The 23,201-nt window shown below is 46.8% G+C and overlaps 2 protein-coding genes across 2 annotated transcripts; one reads left to right on the top strand and one right to left on the bottom strand.

The window, feature by feature from the left end:
• Positions 1–1,043: 1,043 nt before the first annotated feature.
• On the top strand, positions 1,044–2,613 carry LOC306758876 (transcription factor JunD-like). The gene has a single exon (XM_079244301.1). It carries the CDS (start codon positions 1,208–1,210, stop codon positions 2,099–2,101), a length of 894 nt encoding a protein of 297 aa, XP_079100427.1. The 5' UTR covers positions 1,044–1,207; the 3' UTR covers positions 2,102–2,613.
• A 3,525-nt stretch (positions 2,614–6,138) lies between these two features.
• LOC306757980 (ras-related protein Rab-3A-like) lies at positions 6,139–16,638 on the bottom strand (the record flags this gene model as incomplete). Its single annotated transcript, XM_079243185.1, has 5 exons — positions 16,563–16,638; positions 13,849–14,073; positions 11,981–12,099; positions 8,846–8,970; positions 6,139–6,329 (listed from the first exon to the last, which is right to left on the bottom strand). Exons 2-5 carry the CDS (start codon positions 14,071–14,073, stop codon positions 6,139–6,141), a joined length of 660 nt encoding a protein of 219 aa, XP_079099311.1. The 5' UTR covers positions 16,563–16,638.
• Positions 16,639–23,201: the final 6,563 nt, after the last annotated feature.

The following is a 23,201-nucleotide window of genomic DNA, read 5'->3' as shown; positions in this document are numbered from 1 at the left end:
TTCGCTCCAGACAAGCGTCAGGAGCGTTTTGGGCGTTGGACACAAAAGTGGCAGTTTAGTGACCAGCGTTGAGCGTTCAGCGTTTTGAGCGTTTTCTATGCTCAAAACGCGTTTGGTCTGCACACACCGTGAACCTATAGCAGCATAACTAAGGGATGCTAACCATCCCTAGTTATAGGACTTATCAAAAAGATAAGTCTTCAGCCTAGTCTTAAAGGTGGGGAGGGTGTCTGCTTCCCTAACACTAACTGGGAGCTTATTCCATAAGAGAGGGGCCTGATAACCAAAGGCTCTGCCTCCTGCTCGGCTCTTTGAGACTCTAGGAACCACAAGTAAGCCTGCAGTCTGCGAACGAAGTACTCTGCTTGGTATATAAGGAACTATGAGGTCTTTGATATATAGTGGTGCCTGGTTGTGGAGGGCTTTATATGTAAGGAGAAGGATTTTAAAGTCTATTCTAGATTCAACAGGCAGCCAATGAAGAGAGGCTAAAACTGGTATGATCTAGAACCAGACTGGAACCTTTCTGATCAGTCTGAAAATGCCTGGAGTTGATCAAACATCCGTGCTTTGTGATGAGGACGATGAAAACGTCACGTATGTCTGAAAATAAGAAAACTAAACTCCAGACAGAAACAGCTGGAGCCATGCCAAGAGGTTTGCACCATTAAACCCATTAAAACCTGTCCAGTGGAAGATGTGCGGCTGGTTTCCTTCTGCGGTGAATCAGTTTTCTGTGCTGTTTGCTCCAACAGACTTTAAGTCAGGCAGAAGGAGACTTTCTGGATCTTGTTCCTTCTTTCTTTCTGCCTTCACACCTTCCCCGCCCAGCTCTTCTGGCGACCCTGTGTTTTTTCATGCTATGACATCAAACCACAATGCATTGCACTGTTTGTCGTTTTCCTCCGGTCTCCATGGCAACCGGGACGGGCTCGGCCCCTTATTCAGATGCAGCCGGAAGCGCGCGTCATGTCGGGCCAATCTGCGCGCGCTGCGGTGACATAATGGAATTTTTAGGGCTAGAAAGCGAGCTGGGTCTCGCGCTGCGCGGAGTCCTGCCGTCATACGCGAGCAGGCGAGACCCAGACCCAGCACAGACCCGCAGGCTCCACTGACACAACAACAGTCTGAAGCAGAGGGGGGGAGAGGCCGACATCAGCTGATTTCCTCCTCTGGACGCGGACGGACCCTCTGATGAGGGTCTAGAATGGAAACAAGCCTCTATCCGGCCTCCAGGGTCTCCAGCATCGCCTCCCAGACCACCATGATGAAGAAGGAAATCAGTCTGAACCTGGACCAGAACTCCGAGCTGAAATCTAACCCGCTCCGGGACGCGGACGGACTTCTGAACTCCCCGGACCTGGGACTCCTCAAGCTGGCGTCTCCGGACCTGGAGCGTCTCATCATCCAGTCCAACGGACTGGTCGCCGCCACCAGCACGCCCTCCCAGTTCCTCTACCCGAAGTCGGCCAGCGACGAGCAGGAGTTCGCGGAGGGATTCGTGAAAGCGCTGGAAGACCTCCACAAGCAGAACCAGCTGAGCGAGACCGGCTGCGTCTCCGCGGACCGGCTGGATCTGCCGGGCTCCGCCGGTCTTCACGCCGCCGATCTGCCCGTCTACACGACTCTAAACGGCTATGCCAGCCCGCTGGGATCCACCACCATCAACTACCCCACGGACACGATCCCCTTCCCGGCCCCTCCGTCCCACCTCCCGGACGCGGCGCAGCAGGCGGCCGCCGCCGCGCTGTCGCGTCTCCAGGCGGTCGGCGAGGTGAAGGACGAGCCTCAGACCGTCCCGGACATGCAGAGCTTCGGGGACAGCCCTCCTTTGTCTCCCATCGACATGGACAACCAGGAACGCATCAAGGCGGAGAGGAAGAAGCTCCGGAACCGGATAGCTGCGTCCAAATGCCGCAAACGGAAACTGGAGCGGATTTCTCGGCTGGAGGACAAAGTGAAGACCCTGAAAACTCAGAACACGGAGCTGGCGTCCACAGCCAGCGTCCTCAGGGAGCAAGTGGCCCAGCTGAAGCAGAAGGTGATGAACCACGTGAGCAGCGGCTGTCAGCTCCTGCCAAACCAGGTCCAGGCTTACTGAGTGCCTGCAGACTGGTTCTCCATGCGCCGCCAGGACGCACGATCCCGCCTGTTTACACGTATTTATCTCCGGGAACTGAACCCATATCATTGCATATTGCACATGCTTCAGGAGAGACGCAGAGCGGAACTGGAAGATGGAGCAGATGTGGACCAGAAGCCATGTAGCAAACTGCCTGGAAGCTGGACAATCCCAGGGACACCTGGGGGCCACCAGCACCTGGGGGCCACCAACACCTGGGGGCCACCAAGTGCTGTCATCCGTAAAATAATGGACTGCCTTACTTGTTTACAAGCATTTAGTAATGAAATCTATTTTATTTACTGAAACATACAGTCTTATTCTTTTCTACGTGAACTCTCCGTGTTGCGTTCAGTGTTCTTTGTGTTTTCCATGTTCATGTGGGCGGCCGCAGCTCAGCTCTCCAGCCTCCTAACTTCCCTGAATGTATGGATGTATATTCACTGAGACATTTGTATCTAGTTTAGTGGAAAAGTCTGACATTTATTAAATTCACTACATTATTTAATCTGGAGTTGTGTTTTCCTGACATGTCCCTGGAACTCTTGATGCCTTCACGATCATCTGCTCACACAGCTGTAAGAACAGAAGCTGAACCAAACCATAGATGGTCAAACAGCTCGGAGGGTCCAGAACGGCTGCAGAATTCTGCCTCCTGCTGGCCACAAACACAACTAAAGCATCTGGACTCTTTGTTCTGGCTGCCTGGTTTATTTCACCTAATCTCATCCCAGTCAGCCTGCAGCCTGATGTTTCAGCCTCACATGTCAGATCAGGAGCATAAAATCATGTATAATGAAAGTATCATGAAGAGCAACCGGAGAAAACGTCTTCCTTGGTGGAGGTGCTGCTGTCCTCACTGCAGCACCTCCACCTCAGCTGCATCCCAAACGTCTTCTTGGCTTTATTCCAGCCATAGAGGATCATTATTTTCCTGCTTTTCTCATCACTTGTTGATCTTTGGCTGCTCCTGATTGGACGTTACCGTCAGTTTAAGCTCTCTGATTGGTGGAAAGTCTGACAGGAAGTGTCTTCATCATCATGTCCAGGTGAAAATAGAGGTCTCTTAGCAACATGGTAGTGATGGTGATGAAGATGTGATAAATAATGGTGGATTTACCATCTAGAGTCTCTGAATAAACACTACATGTTGTGTCTGGATTGTAAACCTCCTGGACGGATAGAAACGCTGGAAAACCTCTGTAGACCAGCTGGAGGGTCACATGACCATCACACAGCTACACACTGCTGGTCCTGGTGGATTACTGATGATATAATGGATCTGGTGGAGTTTTAAAGCATAAACATCAAACATCAGGACTTCCCGTCAACATCTGGAATAAAGTATGAGACCTTGGTAAACTCCTGTTTTTACAGATGTTTATTGATTCCTCACTTCAGTAAACCGGATTTTACAGTTTTACAGCACAAATTCACACAACTACAACTTAACAGGCCAGAGGGTCCTATTTACAGATGTTTCTGACATGGAGGAGGGAGGGAGGCAGGGTACCGGTAAAAATCTGTTCCCACGTCTTCAGCACGTTTACATTTGTAGCAAAACAATAAATAAGAAGAAACAGAGAGAAAGCAAACAGTAAACAAGTGAAATCGACGAAGGATTCGGTGCGTCCAGCTGAACAGAACGACACACGTTGTTTATATGCAGGAAAACTGTCCTGCTTGTCTTCTCAGCCTGGAATGTCTCGTGTTGGTCTGGAAGACGAGACGCACAAACACCACCGAGCGCAGACTCCAGGGTCGGATTATTCACAGTAAGTTACATCAAATAATAAATAAATAATAAAAAATAAGTCTTTTAGCTAAACAACATGTGCATGCCGACTGAAAGAAGGTTGGTATTAAACACACGAGCCTCCGTCCTCATCAGAGAGACCGGTAACATGCTCCCAAACATCAACATTACAGGACCGGGAGGTTGATGAGTGCAGTTTCACATCGAGTACATCCAGTCAGAGTCCATCCAACATGCACGCTGCCGCCTCGTCGCTACGTCCTCGATGCCTTTTCATTCAGACACCAGCGGCAACATGCAGCACATCATCCTAAATCCTCCCATCATCACATCTTCTTCATATTCACACAATTTAAACGAACACATATGACCTTCAGACATTTATACACGGCTGTGGAAATAAAAGCTATGATCCTCTTTTCTGTGGGCTTTAATAAATAAGGATTTAAAACTACACTTAGCATCAAAAATGAGAAAATGAGTGTTTGGTGGGAATTTCTCCTCCTGGGGGACGTGGACGTGTCTCATCAGTTACAACCAGATAAACGCCACATTTCATTTCGCTGGAAGTTGTTTGTTTACAGGAGAAGTTATTTGTTTGTCATCGTATTCCTGCCTTTACACTGGGAAGAACTGGTTTTATCCAGCTCAGGATGGACGTCTGTCTTTCTGGGACAAACTGAGTCTGAGATGCATCCACGTCCTCCGTCTCTGCAGTTTCACCTGGAGCCCTTTGTAAATGATGTAAACAGAAACTCCATCGTCCTCCTGTAGTCAGACCAAGCAGAAAGCGCTGGTGGTTAAACCTGCAGTTCCCTCTTCATCCACTAGGGGCTCCAAAACAGAGCGAATCCCCATAGACTCCCATGTTAAAAAGACCAACTTCACAGCAGAAAAAAACATGTTTACAGCAGAAATAAACATGTTTAATCTCAAAATTTAACATATTTAGGGATATGTCCTTTTGATTGACAGGTACCCAATCTCCCGCTTCAAGTAAAAACGTAGAACAACCGTGGTTTTTAGCTGGTTTACAGCAGAAATAAACATGTTTACAGCCTGGTTCAAAAATCCATTTTTGGTTTATAGGTCAGGTTTACCTTCATGACAACTGTGGGGGGAGTGAAGTTTTTTTCTAACCTGCCCGTTTAAAAGTAATTTAATCTCAAAATTAAGCATATTTAGGGGCGTGTCCTTTTGATTGACAGGTACCCGATCTCCCGCTTCAAGTAAAAACGTAAAACAACCGTTGTTTTTGGCCAGTTTACAGTAGAAATAAACATATTAACAGCTGATTTAAACATGTTTACACTCTGGTACAAAGACATTTTGCGTTTAGTAGTCAGGTTTACCTTCATGACCATGCCCCATAATTAGGGGCGTGTTGGCTAACAGCGTGATTTAGCTTTAACCCACCAACCTGTGTTAGCTGGTTAGCTCTCGTTAGCGCCAGTTTAATCTAATTAGCTCTTAGCTACAGGCAGCTAGTAGTTTGATGATTGTCAATCATCCACTCCCATGCTCACAGCCCGCCTCTTAGGTCCACCTATTTCCACATTTTAGTATTTTCCTGCAGTGACTACTCGCTGTGACGGCGCCAAGATGGCGGCGGTGGGAGCCACCCACTGGACTTTAATCAGCTCTTCAGAAACCTACTGGCGACGTTACAGAGGCTCCGCCCATTTTCAAAACATACAGTCTGAGAGTGCGACTGGCCTGATGTAGCCTAAAGGTCGAACCTGCAGCAAACCTGCCTGTAAAGAAGACTCAACAGGGTTTCATCAGCACCAGGTTGGTAGATCCACCAAACACTCGTTTTCTTAGCTTCTGTGCTACGTTTAACAATCTACAGGCCCAGCGTGTCACTCCTAAAGCAGCTGACACCACTTTCAGAAAAACCTTTACAAAGTGACTTTTAGATGGATTCCTTAAAAAACAAAAGCAGAAAAACTTCAAGCGACCCTAAACATGAAGAAAGTCCAGCAACAACCCACAAAGCAAGTCTAACATGTTCCCAGCAGGACCACTGAGTGGTCTCAGACTGGACTGGTTCAAGTCCAGTTCAAACTGTGTAACTGGAACCATCATCTGAACTTGACTGTGGAGGGAATGCAAGCAGCTGACTGGTGTTTATGGACGGCAGTGTTTGTGTGTGTATGCATGTGTGTGTGTGTGTGTGTGTGTGTGTGTGTGTGTGTGTGTGTGTGGGGGGGGGGGGGGGGTGGGGGGGGGGGGGGTGGGGGGGGGTGGTCAGTCGGGCTCAACAAGCGCAGTCTTGATGGGACCTCTGGGGCTGCTCGGTGAGCTGGGGGCCCTGCTTGGCTCCGGTGGCGTTGGGGTCGTTGTTGTCCAGAGTCTCTGCCATCCTCTCACAGATGATGTCCACCAGCCGCTCGAAGGTCTGCTTTACGTTGATGTTGTCTTTAGCGCTCGCCTCAAAGTACTCAAAACCTGTAGACACACACACACACACACACACACACACACACACACACACACACACACACACACACACACACACACACACACACAGAGGTTATACTTCCAACGTGAAGATTATCCTACAAATCCACTCAGCTCATCGAGTCAGCACAGACTGAGGTTCCGGTCGGCTCACACCACAAGTTTTCATGTCAGAACCAAGTAAACATGTTACCACCTCCACCTGCTCAGTATCTCACCAGCCAATCACACGGCAGGCAGCTTGTAGTCATGGTGACAACGGCAACTGTGTGATGCTTCATGTCAGTCTGGAGCAAAATCTCTACCTATTCTATTCTATTCTATTCTATTCTATAGTCATTTAGCAGATGCTTTTATCCAAAGCGACTTACATATGAGTGAGAACAACACAAGCACGAAATCAAACAGTAGAGGACATGGTAGGAAGATGCTTGTGGACTGTCCAGTAGGACGCAGGTCCTTACATGAAGGGCTGCAGGCTTTTTTTGTTGTTGTTGTTGTTTACTACCTTCCCACCCCATAATACCACCTGTGTTTTAATACAAAGAATTAAAACCATAAAGTTTGTTGTAAAGAACTGGTCTAAGTTCTCCAACTTTCCAACAAATACAGCTATACTAAGTGTTGAAGTGCTCCTAGAAGAGCTGAGTCTTCAGCTGGGTCTTAAAAGTAGACAGGGACTCTGCAGAGCGGACAGAGTTTGGGAGATCATTCCACCATCGTGGAACAACAGAGGAAAAGAGTCTGGCTGGTGATTTAGCCCCACGTTGTGGTGGTAACACGAGGCGTCTTTCACTGGTGGAACGTAGCTGTGGAGAGGGAGTGTAGGTCTGGATTAGGGAGTGAAGGTAGACGGGAGCCGTTTGAGTTATTGTTTTGTAAGCCAGAAGCAAAGCTTTAAATTTGATGCGTGCTGCAACCGGAAGCCGGTGAAGAGCGATTAGCAGCGGAGTGACATGAGCTCGTTTGGGTTGGTTGAAAACCAGACGTGCTGCAGCATTCTGGATCATCTGCAGAGGTTTAACAGAGCACGCAGGCAGACCTGCCAGTAGGGAACTGCAGTAATCAATGCGTGAGATGACCAGAGCCTGAACCAAAAGCTGAGTTGTGTGTTCTGTCAGGTACGGTCTGATTCTCTTGATGTTGTAGAGAGCATATCGGCAGGTACGGGCAACCAAGGCAACATGGACCCTAAAGGTCAACTGGTCATCCACCATGATACCCAGATTCCAGGCAGCAGACGTAGAAACAAGTGTGATAGAGTCAAGCTTCACACTTAATTGAGGATGTAAGGAAGGATTGGCTGGACAGACAATGAGCTCTGTCTTGCACAGATTGAGCTGAAGGTGGCGATCCTTCATCCATGCAGAGACATCAGCAAGGCAAGCTGATATTCTCATTGAGACGGTTGTGTCATCTGGAGGGAAAGAAAGAAAAAGCTGAGTGTCATCAGCATAACAGTGATAGGAGAAGCCATGAGAGTTTATGACTGCACCAAGTGAGGAGGCATATAGTGAAAAGAGAAGAGGGCCGAGCACCGACCCTTGAGGCACCCCTGTTTTCAACTCGTGAGCTGGACACTTCTCCTCGCCAGGATACTCTGAAGGATCTTCCTGAGAGGTAGAACGAGAACCAGGAGAGGACACATCCAGAGATGCCAAGCTCAGAGAGTGTGGAGAGGAGAATCTGATGGTTCACTGTGTCAAAAGCAGCAGACAGGTCCAGCAGGACCAGGACTGAGGACTGACCGGTGGATCTGGCAAGCTGGCGAGGGAATCGGTGACAGACAGGAGAGCAGTTTCAGTGGAATGGCCTTGCCTAAAGCCAGACTGATATGGATCAAAAAGGTTTTCATCATAGAGGAACTGCAAGATTTGGCTGAAGACTGAACGCTCTAGTAGTTTAGATAAGAACGGCACCAGTGAGACCAGCCGGTAGTTTTCAACCTGGGCTGGGTCGAGTGTGAGTTTCTTCAGCAGCGGGGTGACCCGAGCTTGCTTGAAGACAGAGGGAAAGACACCAGATTCAAGAGAGGAGATGATAATATGGGTCACTGCAGCTTTGAGAAATGCTCTGCAGGATATCGGTAGGGACTGGATCAAGTGCACAGGTTGCTCAATCCATCACGCAAGAATGAAGATGGAGGTCCGACTCCAGCAGGTACCAGCAGCTGGTCTTGATGAAGAGGATGACCCGGTACCAACAGGTAGTTGAAGACCAGTCTTAAAGTGGAATTGTATAAAATGATGAGGATGATGCAGCAGATAACAAAGCTGCCATCTTGGTTCCAGCGGTGGGTTTGGGTCTGGAAGACGTGGGTTAGTGGGTTTGGGTCTGGAGAACTCGGATTAGTGGGTTTGGTTCTGGAAGACTCCAGTGTGTCAGAAGGGGTGAACCACTGTCAATAAGGCCCTTAACCCCTCCAGCTGCTGTGGGGGTCCTGAAAGATGTAACGTAACCTCCTCATCGGGTTAACTGAAGTAAAATCCATCATGGCGTCTTACCCAGCTGCTCCGACAGCTGACGGCCTCTCTCTGCGGCCACCACCCGCTCATCCTCCATGTCACACTTGTTCCCCACCAGCAGGACCTGAGCGTTGTCCCAGGAGTACGTCTTGATCTGGGTGGACCTGTAAGAGACGACGGGGGGAGGAGTTAATCTTACAGCGTGGTTTGTTTCTGTGGAACTGGTTGTGGTTTTTCTATCGCTTCAGTTGAATAAACAGGTCAAGTGACCATGTGACAAAGTGAAACTGGGTTAATTTTATTCTTTATTGTCTGAGGGGAGCTGTGAGCATCATGGTGGATGATTGACATCGAACAAACTCTGAGCTTTCTGTAGCTAAGAGCTAACTGAGCTAACCCGGAGATAACAGGAGCTAACCAGCTAATGAAGGTTACTTCTAAACGGGCGAGTTAGAAAAAAAAATTCACTCCCCCCATAGTTGTCATGATGGTAAACCTGACCTATTAAACCGAAAATGGAATTTTGAACCAGGCTGTAAACATGTTTATTCCTGCTGTAAACATGTTTATTTCTGCTGTGAACATGTTTATCTCTCCTGTGAAGTTGGTCTTTTTAACATGGGAGTCTATGGGGAATTGCTCTGTTTTGCAGCCCTGGCTATCAACCCACCTGGGTGTCGGCCCACCTGGCTATTGATCCACCTGGGTGTCGGCCCACCTGGCTATCAACCCACCTGGGTGTCGGCCCACCTGGCTACCAACCCACCTGGCTGTCGGCCCACCTGGCTATCGACCCACCTGGCTATCGACCCACCTGGCTGTCGGCCCACCTGGCTATCGACCCACCTGGCTATCGACCCACCTGGCTGTCGGCCCACCTGGCTATCGACCCACCTGGCTATCAACCCACCTGGCTGTCAGCCCACCTGGCTATCAACCCACCTGGGTGTCAACCCACCTGGCTATCAACCCACCTGGCTGTCGGCCCACCTGGCTATCGACCCACCTGGCTATCGACCCACCTGGCTATCAACCCACCTGGCTGTCGACCCACCTGGCTGTCGGCCTACCTGGCTATCGACCCACCTGGCTGTCAACCCACCTGGGTGTCGGCCCACCTGGCTATCGATCCACCTGGCTGTCGGCCCACCTGGCTATCAACCCACCTGGCTATCGACCCACCTGGCTGTCGGCCCACCTGGCTATCAACCCACCTGGCTGTCGGCCTACCTGGCTATCGACCCACCTGGCTATCGGCCCACCTGGCTATCAACCCACCTGGCTGTCGGCCTACCTGGCTATCGACCCACCTGGCTATCGGCCCACCTGGCTATCAACCCACCTGGGTGTCGGCCCACCTGGCTATCGATCCACCTGGCTGTCGGCCCACCTGGCTATCGATCCACCTGGCTGTCGGCCCACCTGGCTATCAACCCACATGGGTGTCGGCCCACCTGGCTATCGACCCACCTGGCTGTCGGCCCACCTGGCTATCAACCCACCTGGCTGTCGGCCTACCTGGCTATCGACCCACCTGGCTATCGGCCCACCTGGCTATCAACCCACCTGGGTGTCGGCCCCCCTGGCTATCGATCCACCTGGCTGTCGGCCCACCTGGCTGTCGATCCACCTGGCTGTCGGCCCACCTGGCTATCGGCCCACCTGGCTGTCGGCCTACCTGGCTATTAACCCACCTGGCTATCGGCCCACCTGGCTATCAACCCACCTGGGTGTCGGCCCACCTGGCTATCGATCCACCTGGCTGTCGGCCCACCTGGCTATCGACCCACCTGGCTATCGACCCACCTGGCTGTCGGCCTACCTGGCTATTGACCCACCTGGGTGTCGGCCCACCTGGCTATCAACCCACATGGGTGTCGGCCCACCTGGCTATCGACCCACCTGGCTATCGACCCACCTGGCTGTCGACCCACCTGGCTATCGACCCACCTGGCTGTCGGCCTACCTGGCTATCGACCCACCTGGCTATCGGCCCACCTGGCTATCGACCCACCTGGGTGTCGGCCCACCTGGCTATTGATCCACCTGGCTGTCGGCCCACCTGGCTATCAACCCACATGGGTGTCGGCCCACCTGGCTATCGACCCACCTGGCTATCGACCCACCTGGCTGTCGGCCCACCTGGCTATCAACCCACCTGGCTATCGACCCACCTGGCTATCGACCCACCTGGCTGTCGGCCCACCTGGCTATCGATCCACCTGGCTGTCGGCCTACCTGGCTATTGACCCACCTGGGTGTCGGCCCACCTGGCTATCGACCCACCTGGCTATCGACCCACCTGGCTGTCGGCCTACCTGGCTATCGACCCACCTGGCTATCGACCCACCTGGCCGTCGGCCTACCTGGCTATTGACCCACCTGGGTGTCGGCCCACCTGGCTATCGACCCACCTGGCTATCGACCCACCTGGGTGTCGGCCCACCTGGCTGAGGATTACGGCTTATAAACACCATTCAATGGAAACGGCTGCAAATCGAAACAGTAGTTTGTTGAAATTACAGAAATAACTCATTTAATTTGTGAAAACTGTGATTGAAACACAACTTATGACATCATATGATGTAGAATTAAATATACTCATACAGAACTAAATAACATCATACAGAGTTGATGACATCATAGGGCATGGCAGTCAGCACTACATGAAAATTTATTTTAAGGGTTTGGCGTATTGGAAACGAGGTTTTGGTGGCATGTCCAATCATCATGATGTACGTGTACCAGGTGACACAGAGTGAAGCTGTGATTGGTCAACGCTGTGCTAAAGCTGTGATGGACAAACTGGCCAGAATGTGCAGAATCCATGAAGACTGGCTGAACTGTGTTGCAACACTGTAAGCCCTGCGAGGATCTGTATGGCTGATTCAGACCCGAGTGCTTAGTGTTTACAAAGCGGAATATTTACTGGGATGCAGGGAAGAGACACGAGCCAGGCGGACACAGATGAAGTCAGGCAGTCTGAAACCTCCTCCAGTTTACTGAACCAGTCTCAGATCATCCTGCTGTCTGGCTTCTCCAGCTTCACTTCATCTCAGAAGTTAAACGTTTCATAAAATGTTCTCAGAACAGGCGAGAAGCTGGCTTAAAATACGGAGACATGGACTGCAGCTTCCATCTTCCTACACAAAGACATGCCGGATGGTCTCTTACCAGTCTTGCACGGCATTGAAGGACTCCTCGTTGGTAATGTCATACATGAGGATGAAGCCCATGGCCCCCCGGTAGTAGGCTGTGGTGATGGTCCTGTAGCGCTCCTGTCCTGCTGTGTCCTGCACATACAGAGAAATAAAACTGTTTAGCATGGGGTGTGTCACTGAGGACCGGTGTGACGTTAAAATGAAGACCCCTGTAAAGAATTAGCCTGATGAATGCATTCAGCTCAACTCCCACAAGTATTCCACACTCTCCTGGAGTCTCATGTAACACCAGTCCAATCGGAGCTCACGCTACAAGCTACGCACGCCGTGAAGAAAGAGGTTGGTGTTTAACAGCTGGTCATTCCCACACATACATGATGAGACCCCGTGCATTCGCCACACACGTGATCAGCACGAATAGATGTGTTTTTATTCAGAAAAGTTGTCATCATAGAAATGAGCCATGAAATCAAAACAAAGCTGTTTACAAAGGTGAAAGATGAAACATGTGCTTTGTAAAAGGCTGGTAGGAAGGTAAAGTGTCACAAGTTGTCTGGTTTGAAATTCTCCTAAGAGAAGATTTCCATCACGCTAAGCTGCCTGTTGAAGATGTTTCTGCAAAATAACGAGCAGATTGTGTTAATCAGTCGTCACTGACGTCCAGGTCGTCCTCTTCATCAGGTCCACCTTCTAGAACCAGGTCAGACCATGTAAGTTATTGTAGTACAGTGAACTCATCGCCATGGTGGAGATGATGTGAGCTTTGTGACATGGTGCATCATCCTGCTGGAAGTTTCCATCAGAAGATGCTACACTGTGTCAGAAATGGATGGACATGGTCAGCAGCAACAACTCTTCAGATAACAGATATGTTAGGGGGGATTCTGGGCTACTCAAGGCTCAGTTATGGCCTACCATCCAGGCCATAACCCCACATGGCTGTAATCATGAACAATAAGAAATATAGTTAGACCCCTCAGTTTACTGATGTTCCGACCCAAATAGAGTTCTTCATTTCTTATATTTCGTAGCTTCTTCTCCCGGCTCCCCTCCTCCCCCTCCAGCAGAACATACCTGATAGCCACACTCTGCATATAAACAGCGTGTTAGGATGAAAATACAAAGTAGTGAAGAAGAAACTCGGAAGGCAAACATGGCTGAGAAAATGCAGGAAGGATTTCCCGACCCGGCTCGGTTTATTTACCTCCTCCTGCTAAACAGCCGAGAAAGAGAAAATTGTTGGTGGAAAAAGCTGCGAATAAAAAAGCCTCGGATCACGCAAGGAGCAGAAACAGAGGGGGAGGAGCCAAGACAGGGGGAGGGGCCAATGCAGGAGGGGCCAAGATAGGAGAGGAGCCAAGACAGAGGGAGGAGCCAACAGAGGGACGGGCCAGGAGAGTGAGAGGGGCCATTGCAGGGGGAGGGGCCAATACGGGGGGAGGGGCCAAGACAGGAGGAAGAGTCAAGACAAAGGGAGAAGCGAAGTCAGGGGGAGGGGCCAAGACAGGGCGCCACTTTCACATCCTGCTAGCTCCCTAACATTACCTACCCCGGCTTTAATGGCGGTGGGGAAGCTGGAGTCTATCCCATAAATTACGGTCATTTCCTTTTAGGCCAATGTGGGGGTCATGTGGGTGGGTTATGGCCGCCACACTCACATGGAGTCAACGCTGCCAGTCGATGCAGCTTTGACTCCATGTGAGTGAGGCAGACCAAACTAAAGTGTAGGTGTGCGCCATATCTGGGGCAAACATTTGTTACTCTGTGTCAGGTAGACTTTCTCCCTCATCCTGATGCTCAGACTGAACCTCAGCATGTCTACTGTTTTTTACGCCTGGAGCAGCTAAACGTCCAAATCAGCTCACATATCTGAGTCCTCACCCAGATCTGCAGCTTTATCCTCTTGTCGTTCCTGTAGATGGTCTTCACCTTGAAGTCGATTCCCACCGTGCTAACGAAGGCCGGCGTGAACGAGTCGTCTGCGTAGCGGAAGAGGAACGAAGTCTTTCCCACGCTGCTGTTGCCGATGATGAGGATTTTAAACATGTAATCAAAGTTCTGGTCTGAGGACTCCTTCTGTCCATACGTGGCATTTGCAGACGCCATCTGTGCATGAAAACAGATCACACAGTGAAGGGACACCATGCAAGCCTACAGCAGAACAATAAGCAGCGCTGCAGTAGGAAGCTCCGACAACAGTCCAAAAACAGTCAGAGGAACCAGAATCTCAGGAGGTCATATGAGAAGATAAGCATCATCAAAGGCATTTTACCATCTGATGGAAAATTTAAATCTGATTGTGAATCTAGAAGCAGGTGCTGTGATGATACAGGATGTGGTCCAGCATGGTGGAACCTGCAAGGTCTTCCCTGAAAGAGACGTTGTCTGGATGGGAGCAGATGTTCCAGCATTGATGGAGCTTCCCAGATGTGGAAGCTGCCCACGCCATCGGCACTAATGCAACCCCATCCCATCAGAGATGCAGGCTGATAACAAGCTGGATGCTCCCTCTCCTCTTTAGTCTGCAGGACACGCCGTCCATGCTGTCCACAAACTATTCCACATCTTCATCCAGGTTTCCACTCAGAACATTTTAAATGAGCTTTGGTCCAGAGAAGACAGCGTGTTTCTGGATCCTCTTCACATATGAGGGAGCTTTAACCTGCATGAACTGGGTTCACACTGGTTTCTGGAAGCTTCCTGAGTCCATGCACTGGTTTCCAGTAGAGAATCATGTCTGCTGTTAATGCAGAACATCACCAGCCTTGTTTCGTACCTACAGAAATTCCTTCTGAACCTTTCCACCTGAAACACTCTGCTTCTCTGAAACGCTGCTTTTATGACCAGCCGTTACTGACCTGTTGACAGTTAACCTGATTAGTCGTCGAATGCTTCTCCAGATGTTTTTCAGCTTTTATTTCTCTCTTTCCATCTTTCTGCAGATGTGTTGCTGCATCAGATTCACAATCAGTTCATATTTTCTAGACATGCACTGAAACCAGTATCGGCGTCGGATCAATACCAAGCGTGTGTACTCGCACTTGGTATTAATAAAAGTGTACCGATACCACAACCGATACCCGATACCACAGTCCAGCCAGCACAGATGTGTGTGATGACATGCTTCGGAGTTTTAAAAGAAATAAATGCCTTGAATGTTAAAATGTGACATTTTTTGTTCCACTCAAATAGAGATCTTTGTTTTAAAACCACACATTTATAGTTGTATTTAGGTAAAATGTGCCAAATCAGAATAAAACTTGTTGAAATTGTTCGATCTGTAATGTTATTATATTTGTATTGGTGAGGTAACTTCAGAAAGGATGGGTCATTTATTACAACCTGATGAAATCTGACACAGTTATAACAGCAGTAATAACAAGAGTCACAATAATGTTCACATTAATAGGTCTGGTATCGGCAGATATTCAAGTTTCAGATATCGGTATCGGAACCCATAAAATGGATCGGTGCATCCCTAGTGTTTTCCAGTTTCATCACTTCATGTGTTGTTTAACTTCTGGAAGAAAAGATGACCTGATGAGTTTTATACATCAGTCCCTTCTGGTTTTCTTTATATTTACACTGAGACCCAGCTGTCTTGGGAATCTGGTTTGTAGATTTTTTTTGTTTGTTTTTCTCAACCCTGAACCTCAGAAACTGCTTGAGACAATGAAATAAGAGGAAGCAACTACTAGAACACTATGTCTCGAAGGTTTCTGTCTTTTTAAAGGTTTGCAGACAGAATGGGGTCAACGTTAACTATCTTCCATCTGCTGCAGGAGGACAGAGCTGCATATCTCACCCAAACAACCCCATTAACTTCACTTTACTCTGTAAATTATTGTGTCTCTCCAAGCAGCCACTACCCAGTTCCCAGTCTGGAGTAGTTCAGCTTCATCCTGGTAGGATAAGGAGTGCACACCTCCACCTCACCATGGATAAGAGGGCGGAAGTAGATGGGCTTAACAGACTAAGCATCTGCTAAACTGTCCCATCCAGGCAGGACAGTGCGCAGGCAGGAGGAGTGTCAGGCTGACCACATATTATCAATGTGGCTGCTCAGCATTTGTCTCATCTGAACAAATCAGACTGCAACGTTTCCATCCTGTCTATAAACACCACATTGGCTATTTAAAGGGCCTGAACTAAATAACTAACCCAGAAAAACGCAGCTTGATGAATAACTGTGTTCAGCCTGAAACTGGCACTTTGGTCCAAGTTAGCACAAGAAAATTAATAAAATATTATGCAACGCTTGTCATTACACATTAATAACATAGTTACATTAAGATTAGAGTAATTAAATAGATGTAATACGGATTAAATGATAATATCAGGGTTTAAAATGCATGCAAGCAGGTTAGCATCGCTGGCTTTAAAGCTAATAGAACTACCATTACCAGTATTTACATGTGACAGCAGGAGCTAGCTCAACATCCCAGCTATGTCAAATGAAGGTTACTCCTGCTTATTAACAGATAAGTTTTCCATCTAAATACAAGATCTTACAGCGACAAATAACCCCCATGCTATCTGCTGCTAGTGTGATAATCCACACGGCCCTGCGATGAGAAAAAAGCGCAGGGCTTTACCGTGAAATGTGTGTTTTTTCCTCGGCTTCACTGCAGCGGCTAGTTCACAGCCCAGCTTTGCACCTGCAGAAGCAGAGCGTAAGAGTGATTGGCAGGACGGTCGACCAATCAGAGAAGAGATCCGGCCAACTGACCTCTTCAAGCCCCGCCTCTCTGTCGTCCTCAGTTCACTTTTCCATGTAAAAATAGAAAAAAAATTTATATATATATATATATATATATATATATATATATATATAAAACCACAGATCTGTGATATCAATATGGCTAAATCTGAGACAAAACAAATAAAAAAGAGATGACACAAGAGTAGCTCAAACGTTTTAACTGCATGTCTGAGAAGATTTTCCAACCTGGAAAAAGATTCAAAGAAGAGGAAGAGTAGAATCCAATCCTCAGAAATAATATAACATAAATACTTTATTACAAGCAATGATAATATAATATAATATAATATAATATAATATAATATAATATAATATAATATAATATAATATAATATAATATAATATAATCCATCCATCCATTTTCTAAACCGCTTAATCCAATTCAGGGTCGCGGGGAAGCTGGAGCCTATCCCAGCTGGCTTTGGGCGACAGGCAGGGTACACCCTGGACAGCTCGCCAGTCCATCGCAGGGCTATAATATAATATAATATAATATAATATAATATAATATAATAATAATAATTGTGATGAATTGAGCAGGATTTGACCATTTACAGTTACTTCCTTCATTATTCATATCTTCAGATTCTTCTAAAAAATTATGACAGAAAAACATGGTGTCTAAAAGAACCTGACTTGGCTTACTGACTCTATGGATGACTATCTTTCAGCCGCAATAACTAATGCAACGAGCAGCTTCTTGTTTCTTCAACCAGTATGTGGAGAGACACAGAAAGAAAAAACACTGATGGGTCCAGACTGACCCTGGTCCAGCCTAGTGTCTACAAGTCTGTGATCAGAGGTTACTGCAGTAGGTCAGGTCTAGGGTCAGGTCTAGGGTCAGGTCTAGGTTCAGGTCTAGGTTCAGGTCTAGGGTCAGGTCTAGATTCAGGTCTAGGGTCAGGTCTAGGTTCAGGTCTAGGGTCAGGTCTAGGGTCAGGTCTAGATTCAGGTCTAGATTCAGGTCTAGGTTCAGGTCTAGGGTCAGGTCTAGATTCAGGTCTAGGGTCAGGTCTAGGTTCAGGTCTAGGTTCAGGTCTAGGGTCAGGTCTAGGGTCAGGTCTAGATTCAGGTCTAGGGTCAGGTCTAGGGTCAGGTCTAGATTCAGGTCTAGGGTCAGGTCTAGGTTCAGGTCTAGGGTCAGGTCTAGGGTCAGGTCAAGGTTCAGGTCTAGGTTCAGGACTAGATTCAAGTCTAGAATGAGATCAGACGAATATCCAGAAGGAGCAGGTTATTCCATCTCCCTCCAGGATTCTGGTGGCTCAGACTGTAAAAGAGTGGTTCAGGGAACTGGAGACATTATTTTCACACCCCAGAGTCCAGACCGGAACGCCATGAAGAACCTTTGGGATGGTCTGGAGAAGATAGGACCTGCTGCTCCAGTACAAGATGTTGGTGAAACATCAGCGCTACACTGGATGGAAGTAAATCTGCTGAATCTTGCAGAAGCTTCTGGAGACGATGAGAATGATGCTGGAATCAGCGATTCTGGTTAAAATGGTCCAGCTCAGAAGTTTGATTATATCTAATCAGGACGACACTCCCACCTGACCTTCTGATTGATCTTTGGGAGGAAAAAAAACAGGATAAAGGATAACAAAAGGGGAGTTTTACATTTTTAATGAGTGGCTGAGAGTCTGGACTGAAGACCTATAAACTGATGCTTCAGAAGAATGATGGCTCATGTCTGTGTGAAAACCGCATCCAGAAATGAATTATAAATAGTTATTGTTACACCAGACAGATAAGGGCTTATAAAAACAACATTTAAGTATAATATCCTGAAAGTAAAGGAAAGGTGTTTCAAGAAAGAGGTAAAAGTAACAATTACAAAAATATCTGCAAATAAATTAACTGTTTTTTAATGGCCTCTAATAACTCTACTTAAATATTAAATAATTAAGCTGCTACGGCGTCTCTGAATGGACAAACAGCTATAAACCTGCAGAAGTAGTGTTGTGTGACAGAAGCGAGAGCACCGTTTGGGATGAATAACATGTAGAGCATCATAAATCCACTTTATATCTGAAGGAATTTGGCCCCTGATGGCTACTGTATTCTTCTGTACCACTAGATGGCAATGGTTTTTACACACTAGACCCCGAACACAGCAACTGGAAGCTCACATGAACAGAAAGTTTATCTCTTTACTGGATTTTATACATGAATATATAAAACATAATGTAAATATTTTCTTCAGTATAATTGTCTACATTGTATTTCTATTTTATATTTCTGTTTTGTTTTGCATTGTGCTAATTTTATTTGTTAATTTTCATAGTTTTACACGTTTCCAGGTTCATTCATGGATCCATAAACCCAGGAGCTCAATGGGATTTTTAACCTGGTTAAATAAAGGTTTAACCAGAAAATCCCAGAGACTTCAGACCTCCAGAAAGCAACTCATACGGCGCTCTGGTCCTATATTTCTTTCATATGGATGCACTAGATTCAGGTCAGGGGCCGTGTGGTGGTGTTGAGGTTTTGGTGTTAAAGAAACCCTCAGAACAGGGAAAACGTCAGCAGTCAGTGACACGGTGAAGCATGAAAGACAACACAGGTCGACACAGCTGACTTTTAGAGCTCACAAAGGCACACAAACAAGGCAGGGTGGATGACAGCAGGCGTCTCAGCAGTTAAACTATACAGCATCTTAAACCCCACATGCGTCTTTCCCCTCCTCCCCCAGTCACACAGGGTAAACCATTTTACAAAACTAGTGTTTCCAGAAATTACTAATTACACATAAACCACTATTTACAACCCAATTCCCCATAAATTATTTACATACCTACATGCATTGTGACTTACTAAAGTAACACATAACATCCATCCAAAGATAACAAACCAATCCGAACCCCAATCACTCCCACCCCTCCCTACTCTTCCCCCATTGGTTCAGCCCAACCAGGTGGCATTAAACAATTCCCCACAGCTTGGGTCCTAAGGCTGCCTCCATGTGTGTGCTCCATGAAGCCACGCCCAGCCAGACCTCAGAGAGATGTTAGGGATCTTTATCCAAAACAAAACTTAGCAAAAACCACAATGTCACAATGTAGTAAAACACATTCATCTTAGTGAAGGGGGGCCATTGCCCTACCCTTCACAGGTGGTGTAGCGGTTAGCAATGTGGCCTCACAGCAAGAAGGTCACTGGTTCAAGCTTTGGTGAGAAGAAGGTTTGAACGGTGGCCTTTCTGTGGGGAGTTTGCATGTTCACCCCTGGCTTCCTCCCTCCATACAAAGACCTGCATGTTAGGCTAATTGGTTACTCTAAATTGTCCCGAGCAATGTGTGCAGGCATGAATGGTTGTTTGTCTCTGTGTCGCCCTCCGATGGACTGGCTACCTGTCCAGGGTGTACCTACCTTTCACCAAATGATTGCTGCTACAGACTCCAGCTTCTTTATGATCCTGAATTATACTAAGTGGTTAAGTAGGATCCATTGATAATAAATCCATAGTGCCTCGGCTACATTGTGGTGTTTGTTGCATGTTTGTTCTCCTGCAGTGACAAAAAGTTGTTCCTGTTCTGGATGGTAGGATCCAGGACGTTGTCCCTGTTCTGGATGGTAGTATGTAGAATGTCGTTTCTGTTCTGGCTGGTAGTATCCAGAACATTGTTCCTGTTCTGGATGGTAGTGTCCGGAATGTTGTTCCTGTTCTGGATGGTAGTATCTAGAATGTTGTTCCTGTTCTGGATGGTAGTATCCAGAATGTTGTTCCTGTTGTGGATGGTAGTATCTAGAATGTTGTTCCTGTTCTGGATGGTAGTATCCAGAATGTTGTCCCTGCTCTGGATGGTAGCATCTGGAATGTTGCCCCTGTTCTTGATGGTAGTATCCAGAATGTTGTCCCTGCTCTGGATGGTAGCATCTGGAATGTTGCCCCTGTTCTGGATGGTAGTATCCAGAATGTTGTTCCTGTTGTGGATGGTAGTATCTAGAATGTTGTTCCTGTTCTGGATGGTAGTATCCAGAATGTTGTTCCTGTTGTGGATGGTAGTATCTAGAATGTTGTTCCTGTTCTGGATGGTAGTATCCAGAATGTTGTTCCTGTTGTGGATGGTAGTATCTAGAATGTCGTTTCTGTTCTGGCTGGTAGTATCCAGAACATTGTTCCTGTTCTGGATGGTAGTGTCCGGAATGTTGTTCCTGTTCTGGATGGTAGTATCCAGAATGTTGTTCCTGTTGTGGATGGTAGTATCTAGAATGTTGTTCCTGTTCTGGATGGTAGTATCCAGAATGTTGTCCCTGCTCTGGATGGTAGCATCTGGAATGTTGCCCCTGTTCTGGATGGTAGTATCCAGAATGTTGTTCCTGTTGTGGATGGTAGTATCTAGAATGTTGTTCCTGTTCTGGATGGTAGTATCCAGAATGTTGTCCCTGTTCTTGATGGTAGTATCCAGAATGTTGCCCCTGTTCTTGATGGTAGTATCCAGAATGTTGTCCCTGCTCTGGATGGTAGCATCTGGAATGTTGTCCCTGTTCTTGATGGTAGTATCCAAAATGTTGTCCCTGTTCTGGATGGCAGCATCTGGAATGTTGTCCCTGTTCTGGAAGTTAGGATCCAGAATGTTGTTCCTGTTGTGGATGGTAGTATCCAGAATAATGTCCCTGTTCTGGATGGTAGTATCCAGAATGTTGTCCCTGTTCTGGATGGTAGTATCCAGAATGTTGTTCCTGTTCTTGATGGAAGTATTCAGAATGTTGTTCCTGTTCTGGATGGTAGTATCCAAAATGTTGTTCCTGTAATGGATGGTAGTATCCAGAATGTTCTTTTCTGTTCTGCATGGTAGTATTCAGAATGCTGTTCCCGTTCTGGATGGTAGAATCTAGAACGTTGTTCCTGTTCTACATGTTAGGATTCAGAATGTTGTCCCTGTTCTTGATGGTAGTATCCAGAATGTTGTCCCTGTTCTGGATGGTAGTATCTGGAATGTTGTCCCTGTTCTGGATGGTAGTATCCAGAATGTTGTTCCTGTTCTTGATGTTAGGATCCAGAATGTTGTTCCTGTTCTGGATGGTAGCATCTGGAATGTTGTTCCTGTTCTTGATGGTAGTATCGGAATGTTGTCTCTGTTCTGGATGGTAGTATCCAGAATATTGCCGAGATCCACATCTATCTTTGATATCTTGTAAAACCTGTTGGAAACTTCTCCACGATTTTCTCACCATGTATTGCTGAGTTTTATGCAGATATACTGAAAATGGTTCAATCTCACAATGAGGATGAATCCTTCACAACGTTCTTGCTTCCAGAGGCTGATCTGGATTACTCCCAAAATCTAATGGAGTCTAAGTTAGACCAGGACCAGTTCTCAGAAACACATCAGGAAAATCCTTGCAGGAGTTTATACAGACAGACAGGTCAACACTGGTGAAAACATAAAGTCATGTGTGGATAAAAGACAAGAACAGCTGAGTGTGTTTGCTGCTCTTTCTGTGTGTTCACTCTGCAGTATGAATCCTCTTTGAGACAAAAGTGTCATTGTAGAAACCAGTTGTCTCCTTTTTACTGTTTAATTGTGTGCAATGTAAGAGATGTGAATCTGTTTTAAAGGATGTCAGTTTTCTTAATTTACACTTCATTTGACACATTGTTTGAGGAAGTTGTTGTCAGTGATGTCTGTGGATAAGCCACTGCATTAAACTATGAAGTAGGGGTGGGAAAATTGAATAAGAAATTGAATATTGGAATTTTAAATTCAAATTTTTTGTTACAAAAATCTATTTACTTTTTCAAATAAACAAAAATAATCCATCATAATTTTTTTGTCATTTTTATTGATCTTTTTACTTGTATTCTTGGCCGTTATAGTAGTCTGGCTACTGTGGTTTTTTTTTCTAATTTAGACAAAGAAAAATAACTTGCAAAAACAAGTTGTGTACATTTTTTTGTTTTTAGTCTACAAAATTCAGCAATATCGAGGAATCATGAGAATCACAATTTAAATATAATTGGTGCCAAAAAATTGGAATCAAATTGAATCGGGATGAAAACATATAGTCACGGCCCTAATCCTGCACTGCGGGGGTCCAGTTAGGCTCTGTGGCCTCTCTGTCCAGCTGGTGGCTCAACCTGTGGAGAGCTGTTTCTTTTCTGGTCAGCAGATCCCTGTCAGACCCTGCAGGATGAGTCGCGGCACCTCCACCAGGCCACGCCTCTGCAGGAGGAATAATTTATCCCACGCTGCTCTGTAGCGTCGTGCTGTCTTTCCTTTTTGTGCTGAAGTTCTGCTCTATGTTGATGGACACACTTTCCTAAATGTGATTTTAGTGATTTTAATGGATATTTACTGTACAGACTCTTTGTTTCTGATGGTGTGACTGCAGTCTTATCTGAAATAATTGTTCATTCGGAACTCTAGTGTAATTTTACGTGCAAGCGGACAAAAAAGCATCGTCTCGTGTAATCCTGTTTTATTGATGAGATTTGTCATAAAATCAGAGAAGGTGGAATCAGAGTGAAGAG

The sequence above is a fragment of the Telmatherina bonti genome, assembly GCF_933228915.1.
Source record: "Telmatherina bonti genome assembly, chromosome: 7".
Classification (NCBI taxonomy): domain Eukaryota; kingdom Metazoa; phylum Chordata; class Actinopteri; order Atheriniformes; family Telmatherinidae; genus Telmatherina; species Telmatherina bonti.
The sequence above is the reverse complement of the archived record's forward strand: the minus strand, read 5'-3'. Positions and strand labels throughout refer to the sequence as shown.